The 11,219-nt window shown below is 53.0% G+C and overlaps 6 protein-coding genes across 6 annotated transcripts; 3 read left to right on the plus strand and 3 right to left on the minus strand.

Annotated features, from left to right (window-relative positions):
• Positions 1-1,019: 1,019 nt before the first annotated feature.
• BROUX77_004863 (uncharacterized protein) lies at positions 1,020-2,885 on the plus strand (the record flags this gene model as incomplete). The annotated part of the gene is made up of 1 exon (XM_073749672.1): positions 1,020-2,885. One exon carries the CDS (start codon positions 1,020-1,022, stop codon positions 2,883-2,885), a length of 1,866 nt encoding a protein of 621 aa, XP_073605320.1.
• Positions 2,886-3,267: 382 nt separating this feature from the next.
• On the plus strand, positions 3,268-3,712 carry BROUX77_004864 (uncharacterized protein; the record flags this gene model as incomplete). Its single annotated transcript, XM_073749673.1, has 2 exons — positions 3,268-3,376; positions 3,549-3,712. 2 exons carry the CDS (start codon positions 3,268-3,270, stop codon positions 3,710-3,712), a joined length of 273 nt encoding a protein of 90 aa, XP_073605321.1.
• A 625-nt stretch (positions 3,713-4,337) lies between these two features.
• On the minus strand, positions 4,338-5,399 carry BROUX77_004865 (uncharacterized protein; the record flags this gene model as incomplete). The annotated part of the gene is made up of 1 exon (XM_073749674.1): positions 4,338-5,399. The coding sequence occupies one exon, from the start codon at positions 5,397-5,399 to the stop codon at positions 4,338-4,340; it is 1,062 nt and encodes a 353-aa protein (XP_073605322.1).
• A 612-nt stretch (positions 5,400-6,011) lies between these two features.
• BROUX77_004866 (uncharacterized protein) lies at positions 6,012-6,892 on the minus strand (the record flags this gene model as incomplete). Its single annotated transcript, XM_073749675.1, has 4 exons — positions 6,012-6,099; positions 6,162-6,454; positions 6,517-6,569; positions 6,868-6,892. 4 exons carry the CDS (start codon positions 6,890-6,892, stop codon positions 6,012-6,014), a joined length of 459 nt encoding a protein of 152 aa, XP_073605323.1.
• A 407-nt stretch (positions 6,893-7,299) lies between these two features.
• BROUX77_004867 (uncharacterized protein) lies at positions 7,300-8,175 on the plus strand (the record flags this gene model as incomplete). The annotated part of the gene is made up of 1 exon (XM_073749676.1): positions 7,300-8,175. One exon carries the CDS (start codon positions 7,300-7,302, stop codon positions 8,173-8,175), a length of 876 nt encoding a protein of 291 aa, XP_073605324.1.
• Positions 8,176-9,884: 1,709 nt separating this feature from the next.
• BROUX77_004868 (uncharacterized protein) lies at positions 9,885-10,899 on the minus strand (the record flags this gene model as incomplete). The annotated part of the gene is made up of 3 exons (XM_073749678.1): positions 9,885-10,526; positions 10,750-10,790; positions 10,851-10,899. 3 exons carry the CDS (start codon positions 10,897-10,899, stop codon positions 9,885-9,887), a joined length of 732 nt encoding a protein of 243 aa, XP_073605325.1.
• Positions 10,900-11,219: the final 320 nt, after the last annotated feature.

Consider the following 11,219-nt stretch of genomic DNA (forward strand, 5'->3'; position numbering starts at 1 on the left):
TTTAATCCGCCGGTGGTGACATCTGCACGCCACCCGCTGTCTAAAAACACAGGTACCCAGTACCTCTTGTACAGCGGCGGCTCCTGCGCCCGTCGTGTACCCTGAACCTGGTGCTTTGTACCACAGCAAACACACTCAATCGGGGCCCTGTTGCTGGCGGTGGGACCCGCCAAAATTTTCTTCTTTCAGCCCCATTTTTCTCACAAATAACTCCCGCCCCACTATAATTCTCGCCAATCACCAAGCTGCATGTCTTGACGTCTCGTTTCCTCCTCACGATAAATACTTAAACCAGGCCAACCTTTGCGGCGATAAGCATTTTGCCCTGCGTCGTCTTTCTTTGAATCCGCGGCTTCTTTGTCCTTCGAATCACCACCAATCTACGTCTTTTATTCTCCGCTTTCTCTCTCTGAGCCTCCCTGCATCTCCCCAAGTCCAGGTTCCACAAGCATCTGCCCTTATCGCTTTTCTCTCGATATCGTTCGATCCCTGGCCTTGGCTTTCTCGATTCGTCAGTCCATCAGCTGCTGGCCAAATTTCGCGCATCGTCACCGCTGCCTCGACTCTCTTCCATCGCCACCGCGCGACTTGCTTACGGCTTCTCTATATCCTCGTTGTCTTCCGTCAAGTTGGCGGCTTTCACTCTGGCAACTCTTACTCCCGCCAACTCCCGCCACGACCCTGGCTTCTGGGTCTACAGCGGAGTGAACAAGAAGCCTCCGTAAGATCGCCACTGTCACGATCTTCCGTAGCGCGCATAGAGGAGAGCCCCGTTCTCTGTTGTTCTATTGCACTATGGCTACTGGTTTCTAAGTTATTGCAGTCTTTTGTCTCATCCCTCCCATTCTGTCTGTCCTGACCAACCCCTCTGTGTGCGTGCCCGCCTGTCCTTGCACGTGCCGTACGGGCCTCTCTCATAGCGGTATATACCAGTCTTTGAAGACCAAGAGTTCTCTCCCGATCCGCTCGCTTTCTCCCGTTTCAATACTCCTCGAACGCCCTGCGCTTCTTCAGCCACCATGTCTGACCACGAGGACACTTACGACAACAACAACAACCTCTCGGTTCCCATGCTGGAACTCGACGACCACCGTCACTTGTCTCCTGCGACTCCTCGGCAAAACGAACGCCCCCGCCGCGGGACCTTTGACACCCTGTATGCGTCGCGCAATCTCGAGCGCGAGGCGCAGGCCGAGCATACTGGCAGCAATGTCCATGTCCGTGACTTCACCGAGGAGGCGGTCAGTGATAGCGAGGATGACGGCCCTATGGGTCGCCAGTCGCCCTCTCGCCGCAGCCGCCGCATGACTGCGGGGTCATCGCAGACCCACTCACCGCCCAATTCGGTCAAGGCCTTTGCCCAAGCCCGTCGCCGGGAACGGGAGATGTCTTTTTCCGACCCCTCTCGCCCCCGCTACGATGAAGACGACCGCAAAAGCCGCGCCAGCTCCATTGAAGCTCGTAGCTTCCGCAGTCGCCCCCGCACCATTGATGACCGTGCTAGTGTTATCAGCGTGCAGACTGCCGAGGAAGACGTCTGCTTCCCCGTCCAGAACAAGGATCAGCTCAACATCGACTTTGACTATCTGGAGGAGTTCATCAACAACCAGCGCGAGGCACAGGAAGCTGCCATGGATGCCGAGGCTGCTAGCCTCTTGCGTCAACACACCGCACAGACTGCTACCGGTGTCTCGGTAGTGAATGAGCCCGTGATTCACCCCTCAGAGTCCTTTGACAGCGATGTCAAGGCTGAAGCTGAGCTGCCCGAGACAGGAGATGCCGCTGTGAGAATTGAATCTCGCACCCCCGTTCCGCCTCCTGTCGACAACACTCGCATCAGCTTCTTTTCTTCCAACTGGGAATCAACAATTCACGCTCCTGAGCTGTGTGATCTTCTTATCCCGGGAGAAGACATCCGTGGCCTTTTCGAGATCCCTCCTGAGCAGCAAGATGGAGTGTGGTGGCTCAACATCAACAACCCTACTGCTGATGAGATCAACGCCATTTGCAAGGCATTTGGTGTGCACCCCCTTACCCATGAAGACATTGCTACCCAGGAGTCTCGCGAGAAGATTGAGCTGTTCCCGGCCTATTATTTTGTCTGCTTCCGCTCATTCAACACGGTTACAGACGAGGAGGGCATTCAAGAGTATGAGCCGCTGCACATTTATGCCATTGTGTTCCGCGAGGGCACTTTGAGCTTCAGCTTCGCTCCCAACCAGCATGCCTCCCACGTCAGACGTCGCATTGCGCTCTTGAAGGACTTTGTCTCTCTGAGCAGCGACTGGATCTGCTATGCTCTCATTGACGACATTGTCGATAGCTTTGCCCCCGTCATCAAGCAGCTCGAGCGCGTAGTCGATAGCATTGAGGATTCTGTCTTTATAATCCACGATGAAGACTCCAACGAGTTCCTAAAGTCCGTCGTCACTACCAGACGCAACGTGACTTCGTTGATCCGCCTTCTCGGCGGCAAGGCCGATGTGCTTCGGGGCTTCACCAAGCGTTGCAACGAGAACTACAAGGTCACGCCTCGCATGGACATTGGCTTGTATCTGGGTGACATTCAGGACCACGTCGTGACCATGGTTGGCAACCTGACTCACTTTGAAAAGATGCTCTCCCGCGTCCACCACTCGTACCTCACGCAGCTGACAGTCAACAGCATCTCCCAGGGCACCGCCACCAACGAGGCCCTCAGCAAGATCACTTTTCTCGCCTCGATCCTCGTGCCGCTCAACTTGGTCAGCGGCATGTTTGGCATGAACGTGCAGGTTCCGTGGAAGGACACGGACAGCCTTGGCCCCTTCTTTGGCATCATGGGCTTCATGGTTGTTATTTCCATTATTATCGTGGGCATTGCTCGGCGCCTGCGGTACATTTGAAGCCGGGGATTTGAGAAATAGAATGGGCTAGTAATGTTGGTAGAAATTGAATTGTTGGAAGATACAAATTCGGAGCGGTAATAAAGTCAGACTATCTGTTTTATAGTAAATAGCTGGGCAACTAAGTGAACGAGGAACATGAAGTAATTACTGGCCGGACCGCGAGGAGGACGTGATTGTCGCCGCGCTTCTTGCTGACTCAGCAGACCCGCGTTAGCCGCCGCCACGAAATTTTCGAGACCATACACCAAGTATCGCGGATTCGCTTGGGCAGGCGAGTCCAAGCTATTGAGAGTTTTTTTCTGATCCGGCACATATCCTTTTGTGTTTTGTTTTTCCCGTGTCTTCATTCAATCTTTAACCTCATTTTTTGACAGTCACAATGGCCTCCAAAATCGACAACGCCGACCTGTCCAAGCTGAACGACAAGGACAAGGAGGAGCTTCGCCATTTCCTCGAGGGCGAGAACCAGCGCTCGCATATCCAAACGAGTACGTAGACTAGCGTGGTCTCACGGGCGCGGCGAAATGGTGGTGGCGGCCAGCCGGCGCACCACAACGCACCCAGAGCCGCAGAGCCGCAGAGTCCCAGCGTCACCCCCCCCCCCCCCCCCCCCCTTCTCAAGTCCTGTTCCCTAGCTAACACCACACACTCTCCTTCCAGCCACCCACACCCTGACCGAAATGTGCTGGAAAAAATGCATCACGGGGCCGATCAAGAGCCAGAGCCTGGACCGGGGCGAAGAGGCGTGCATGACCAACTGCGTGCAGCGCTTTCTCGACATCAACTTCCTGACCATGAAGCACCTTGAGAACATGCGCAAGTAGAGGCGTGCGATGCCGAGTCCCGTGGGGGGGGGAGGGGGGTTGGTGTGGAGGAACTGCTTTGGTTCTTGCTGCCGCGTCTTGTCCCGCGGTCGCGGAGCCGCCCGCGAGACGAGGGACGGGTCGGTGGAAGATGCTTTGATGGGTCCCGTCTGCTGAAGAGATTGCGCGTGGGAGAGTGTACGAATTTGGCGGAGGTGGGGTTGTATGCAGCAAGGTGAAAGAAAAGAACAACCGCACGAGGCCTTCTCCGAGATACATATCAAAAGCTCCAAGGCCAGAGAGACATAGCAGCGCCTTGAATGTGTAATTATATTTGTACTACCACCAATCAACAACCCTGGTTATATTCTACGGTGGAAACGGTGACTCTATCAGCATGGACAAGGACCCGGTGCAAGCGTGTTCTTCTTTCAGCTTTGTTATTTCTAGGACAGCGAGCGATGAGTTACTATCTCGGGGTGGTCAAAGAGCTAATGGCCTGGCCAAACATTCAACACAGCCCTTTTTCTATGTGCATCTAGAAGTCGACCAAAGGTCTTTTTTGTTCTGGCCTGGCGTAATACGTAGCTGCGAGCGAAACCAACAACTCGCAATCCCGCAGCATCATCCAGGGAACCCGTCCGTCTCACTGGCCATTATTACCCTGTCTCCGACGAGGCTTCCTCTGGCGCTGCGGCGCAGGAGGGTCTCCGTTAACGATACTCCTGAAGGCATTATCGGCGTCTATCTCGGACAGGTTGTTGTATATGTTTGTCAACCCGCTGAGCCAACCCTGATAGTCGCTAAGACGAGCCTGCATGCTAAACGAGGCAGTCACCATATCCTGGGGCAGTCTAGCGCGCAGCACCAGTGCCTTTGTTATGTTGTCCAGCTTCAGCGATGCGCTAAGCGTCTCGAGTCTAATCACAAAGTAGGGGAAGTCCGCCACGGCTTTCATCGACAGACGGGACAATTCATTGGCATCGCGAGCGACGCTGCTGTTCCTGTCGTACACGCTGTCCAGATACTCAATCAGGCTCTTGAAGGTCTGGTGCTTCCACTTCTGGGGGTCGTTTGGGTTCTTGATCATTGCTGCTTTGATATTCTCCGTCAGGACTCCAGCGTCGCCTGCCAGCAGCCGCAAGGCGAGACGAATCTTCTTGGCTTCTGAAGTATACACTGATCTTTCATCCATAAACTTGAGCTGAACCAGGTCGCGCCACAGGCGATACTGCCCGCAGATGTCATCAGGGTCATCCGCCGTGCCATGGAATCTGCCCGGGCCCGGAACAGAGCTATCAATTATATCGGCCGGCGCGCCGCGATCTTCCGACCCCGTGGCTCTGTCAACCGCATCCTGGCACATCAAGGTCAGTCCATTCAGCTTCTCCTGGAGCACAGCAAACTGGCGCCGTTCATCGGCCATTGCGGCCCTCTCCTGCTCCCGCTCCGCGGCCAAGCTCGATTCGGACGCCTTGGCTTGGCTCAGCAGCTGCCGGAACACATCATGCGTGAACTCGGAGATGGTCTGGATGTCGGCGGCCCGTTGTGCGTCGGTGTAGCGGTCGGGCGGGCTGGCGGTCGCTCGGATTGCGGTCGCTACGGCGGCTGGGACGGTGTGGTCGCCTGAGGCGAGATACTCGGCTACCTCCGCCGGGAGTTTCGAGAGTTCTTGAGGTCCAAGTGTTACGTTAGACATTTTCGTCATCGTGTCGGTGGTTGTGGGATGGTTAAATGAAACTATGATAGGGGAAATACTAGGGTTTGGCATGTAATTCAAACACGATGTTATAAGGGTTTCGCACTGAATGATAGGGTTTTATCCTGACGACGAAAATTTTCTACGGAAAACCAAGACTAAATCTGTGAGGCTACGAGAGGGGACATTTATACGACGAGACTCTTATCCATCGTCAGTATTATCTAGAGCACGAATTCCGTCGGGCGCATGGATACTTATGACATGGACTCTAGATTGCACGACACAAACTTCACGAGCTACTCAGAACAACACGACGAGCAACCAGAAGAACACATGATGAAAAGATCAAAAAAAAAGATCAAGAGTCCCAAAAAATCCCGTTGTCCTGTGCGCCGAGTTGCTCCCTGAAAGAAGATGCGAGCATCCTATCAAATAGAAAGAGAAGAAAGAAAAAAGAAGATTGCTTTAGAACGCCTTGTATTTTTGATTCCGAAGTCATGACCCATATGAGAAAGAAGTCCCAGTTCCAAGAACAAAAAAAAAGATTTATCTGTTTTTTTTTGTATGTGATTCCTTTTGTTTTTTCCCACTTCCCCCAAGTTTTGTTTAGGCAACGCTTTAAACGAGGGCCAGCTTGGTGGCAGCAATGTCAAGAGCATCGACATCGGGGGTCAGGCGGGCGTAGGCCTTCTTGGAGCCGTCGGGGCTGTTGTGAGTCAGTAAGAGGGTATTCTTTACTTGAGAATGACGAGGACAGCGCAAACTTACCGGATCAGGGTGTTGATCTTGACGGTGTCAATGTCGTACAGCTTCTTCAGAGCCTGCTTGATCTGAGCCTTGTTGGCCTTGATGTCGACGATGAAGACCAAGGTGTTGTTCTCCTCAATCTTCTTCATGGCGGACTCAGTGTTCAGGGGGTGGACGACAATCTTGTGCTCATCCAGACGAACATCGTGAGGGATCGACTTGCGGGGGTACTTGGGGGCACGAGACACCTCCAGAGTCTTGGGGCGGTGGAAGATGGTGCTGTAGCGAGCCTTCTTGACCTTGTGCGAGTTGACCTATAGGGCTGTTAATATCTGGTGATGAAATGAGGCTGCTAGCTGAGTTGGTAGTCACTTACACCCTTCAGGGCGGCCTTAGCGGCGGCGTTGGCCTGCTTGGTGCCCTTGGCAGCTGTATCAAAAAAAGAAAGCATCAGCAATCGCTCTTAACAAGAACTCGCAAAGTCTGCTGCTGCATGATGCTTTAACAGGTCATGTCCAGTGGTTGAAAAGGCCTCGGCTATTACCACCGAGAGCCTCTCCAATAACCATGGTCCTCGAAGACATCTCCTCCCGGGTGTGTTTCGATTCGTGTTCAGAGTCGGCAACGTCGGTTTGGGATGCTTCGAGAAGGTCGACAGCAAGCGAGATGGAAGAGCTGTCTGTGCAAGTGTCGAGAGTTTGACAGTCGTTGTCGAGGCATCACGTACCCTTCTTGGAATCCTTGGGGGCCATTGTGTCGATGTCGTTTGTCGTCGTTGGCAAAACTGGTTAGTTGGAAAGAATCGAAAAAACAGCAAATCCGGAAACTTTTTCGACAATTTCAAACTACATTTCTTTGCACACAAGGTAGTTTTTTTAACAAATTTAGTGGGCACTATGTGGGTCTTTTATCGGTTAGGGCTCCATTTTTGCCAGTCGGGGGGGGGGGGGGGGGGGTGATAAGAGATTTCACGTGAAGATAGTGATAGATGTTTTTATCTTATCGATTACAGGACCCGGTAAAAAGTTACAAAAGCGAAGATGGATTGTAGGTGTAACAAGAGACTCTTACATCAATGTACGTAGAGATATCAACTAAACCGCACATATCATTCTTTCGATAGAAGTTCCCCCTTGTCACACTACTTTAAGAATATCACATGGCTAGATGTAAAAAGGTTCGCCTCAACACCGGCCGGCCGCCGGTTCTGAAGCCGCCGACTGCCTCGATTACACGCAAGGCCTCCAGAACCGTCATCAACAAGCATCACCAACTGGAAAAGGCACGAACGCTGGCAAGCAAGCAGGGGGATCAATCAAGGGCTGCTGCCCTTGCTGCAGAAATTGAAGCCCTGGGTGGCTTGGATCAGTACCAAAAGGCCAGTCTGCAGGGCCAGAGTAAAGACCGTGGCGGCGACTCGTCCGTTGTTCTCCTAGAATGGCTTGGGCTTAAGAGGAAAACAGGCAAAGTGCAAGAGACGTCCCGGCTGCGTATGCTTGAAGTTGGCGCGTTGAGTACAACTAATGCTTGCTCATTAAGCGGCCATTTTGATATGGTCTGCATTGACTTGAACAGCCAAGAACCGGGCATTATACAGCAAGATTTCATGGAACGTCCACTTCCCACTTCCAACGCCGACCGCTTCGACGTGCTCTCTCTCAGTCTTGTCGTAAACTTTGTTCCTGACGCCATAGTCCGGGGTAACATGCTGAGGCGCACACTGTCGTTTCTGCGACAGCCGTCAGTCGACTGCGAGGCGACGTGCAAAGGTGCACTTCCGGTTCTCTTCCTGGTTCTGCCTCGCAGCTGTGTTGACAACTCGCGATACTTCACCAACCAGCGTCTTGCTGAAATCATGGCGTCACTCGGGCTCTCCGTGCTACACGAAAAAAAGACAAACAAGCTCATCTATCAGCTGTGGCAACGCACGTCTCTTACACCAACGCCCAACGCCGTCTTCCGAAAGCAAGAACTGAACCCCGGCGCGACTCGGAACAACTTCACAATCATCCTGAACAAGGCCCACAGGTCATGATATTTCCTGCCGGAGCAGCCTATTCGGCTGCGTCGTCGTTCGTTCAGCCACGGCTACTTTGCTTTTTTTGCTTCCTCAATATACCCCCAAGAAATGGCGTTGTTACTCCATAGCGAACACTTGTATTCTCTTCCTGCTTTTTTCTTAATCAAAGATGCGTTTAGAATATTCACAGTCACATTACAGGACACATTGCATTTTCTTTTACCACATGGAAACATGTAGTACAGCGACAGAAGCTGAAAATCAGTCGTGTCATGTTATACCTGGAGCTACAACTCGGGAAGCCCCCAGGCTACACAAAGGACCGCGTGTAACACAAACCCACGGTTTGACTTGAGATACATGGAACAATCTAGTTTCTTGGGGTCTACGGCCCAATAAGATGCTGCGGACCAGCCGCCAAGGGCTGCGTACAAGTGTACACACAGTCCCGTCCCGGCAAGTGGCTCTCTTTTCACTCACGCACACTTGCACCAAGCACACAAGAGAATGAGTGCATGAATAGTTGCAGGGAAGCCGTACAGGACGGCGCCGAAGAAGATCAAAACAATCCCAGCAAGGCTTGCTGATGTGCAGAATGGTGTTTTTCGGAGCAACCAACTAGTTGCAAGATGCCTTTATGTCCTTGTTGTCCATGTACAAGTACCGCGCTATCAGTGACACGTGTGAATTTAAATGCGCGCACGACTGAGTCCAGACTGCATGTTGATCTAGTCCATGGCGACGTGGCATCAAGCAAGGGCAGGTAAACATAAACAGGATTGCATCTAGTTGCCAATCAAGCTGTATAACGGGTTGGGGCTCAGTGGACTTTTCCACAAAGCAGCCCAGACGCAAGGAAGCAGCAAGCAGCCGCTAGTCGCAGTCGTCACGGATACATGGCATCCGAAAATGCCAATGATAATACAGAGGCGCCAGGACGTGTGCCTCTTGAATCCCGGCCTGCTCTCGTGTGGACAACAAGTAGTCTGATTGAACCCGTGAGCAGCTTCGAGCGTAGATCCCCAAACTGTACTTACACGAACATAATCAAGACCCTGGCTCCGGCTCCTGATCCCGGGACCGCGAGGGTGTGGCTAACAGACAAACTCCCTTTTTCTTTTTCCTATACAACCCAATCCTGCTACGAACCGATAGTTCCTTGCCCCCCGAACATGACGTTGCGTTGGCCGCGACACTCATGAAAACAGGTGCATGCAAGCATATGCACACACATGCATGTACGTACACATGTACAAGCACACATGATTTTTAGGTAGCATCATAGTTTGGGGTTTTCTCGTGGCTGTTATCAGGGTTAGGCCGCAACAGGCAATCCAGGCCCATTATGGGGTGACAAAGGAAGGGAAGGATTGGCAGTGAGAAGACGGCTGGTTCATGTGATATTAGACGAAGTCTGGTTCTCGAAGTGTATGCCCGGTACAATCACTAGAAGGCTGATGGCTGCGCGCGGTCAAGCCGCACATGTAAGCTGCAGAATGACATTTGAGGCTCGCAAGGACATGTTATCTCGCCACGCATGCATGTTGGTGAACAAAGAAGCCATTCTGGACGCGGTCAGAGCAATGACATGTTTGGAGCTAGCCAGTGGCTCAGCTGACACAGTGCCCTACAACAACAAGAAAGCAGATGGTTGAGCAAAACAAAAAAAAGCAAGTCTATTTATTTGTGGTGTGACAACACAACGAGATACCCTTTGGCAGTCTCTAGAGTCCGGCCAGCGCCGGGTTGATGGCGGAAAACTCAGTCACCGCTTCAGCCGACAGAGGGTTGTCAGCGGGAAGAGTTTGGTTTCCTGGGCGGATGACGGGTAGGCTCTGCATGCCTGCAGCGCGAGCAGCCTCGACCTCGTTCAAGTTGTCGCTGAGGAAGAGCCACTGCGCAGGAGTAGTCTCTGGCGAGTACTTGGCAGCAATCTTTTCGTAGCTCGAGGCCTCGTTCTTCAGGCCCGCGTTGACCGTGTCAAACCAGTCGCTGATGCTTCCCGTCAGATCAGCCGGCGTCGCATTGGTGTAGCCAAAGAAGAGCTTCTGAGCCGGAACCGACCCCGACGAGTAAATCATGACGCGGATGCCCGTCGCCTTCCAGCGGGCAATGGCTTCGGCGACATCGGGAAACAGCGGAGCTGCAAACTCGCCGTTCTGGTAGCCTTCCTTCCACAGGTGGCCCTGGAGGCTCTTGAGGTAGCTGATCTTGACGTCGCGGGCAATCAGATCCGCGGCATGGGCCGAGAAAGCTTGCTTGGACTGCTGGTACTCTTCGGGAAAGGCAGCCTTGTAGGGTTGAAAGGCCTCGGTATCCCAAAGCGAGTCCAGGTCCTTGGTGAGGGCGTTCAGGGCATACGGGAACTGGGGCACACGTTAGACAGCGTTCTGGCCTTTGTCCTGTGGAGGCGGCAGCGCGGCTTTGGCCCGGGGTGCATCACACAACAGGCGGTGAGCGGCGTGCGACCAGCGGCGGGCTCTGGGCAACTTGCGGCAGGGCTGTTGCGTCTCGGGCCGAACATCCCGCCCGCCGACCAAGAAGAATGCCACGGCCGAGACGCAGATTCAGAGTTGAAGTTGGACTCACCAATACATCCTTGACGAACGATATCGGACACACGGTTCCCTCTGGCCAGTGTTAGACAGATTTGCTTGTTCGGGTGTACATGAAGAAAGGCTTGGCCATACCAATGTCAAGGAGAACAACTTTGACAGGCGAAATATCAGGAGCAGACATGGTTGCAGGGGCTTCCGGGGGCCGTTGTACTCGGGCTTTGAGGGCAAGTCACAGCGGCCCGAGATAATCCCCGCACACTTTGAAATTGGCCGACATCCGAAAATCACGACCCTCCAGAGCGGGGCTGGGGTTGCGCGTTAGGGTTCTGTTGGCAACATGGAGAATACCGAAGCTTTGTGCTTCGGTTAGTCCAACACACCAAGGCGTCAAGCAGCCAGTCCGTCATACGATGAATTAATGAATCAGCTGGTTGGATTGGCGTAGGAGAGGAAGAGAAAAGGGTTAAGGAAAAAAAAGATTAAAAAAGGCGGTGAGACAAT

The sequence above is a fragment of the Berkeleyomyces rouxiae genome (assembly GCF_048999995.1).
Source record: "Berkeleyomyces rouxiae strain 22BRR77 chromosome Unknown BrBRR77_ptg000004l, whole genome shotgun sequence".
NCBI lineage: Eukaryota > Fungi > Ascomycota > Sordariomycetes > Microascales > Ceratocystidaceae > Berkeleyomyces > Berkeleyomyces rouxiae.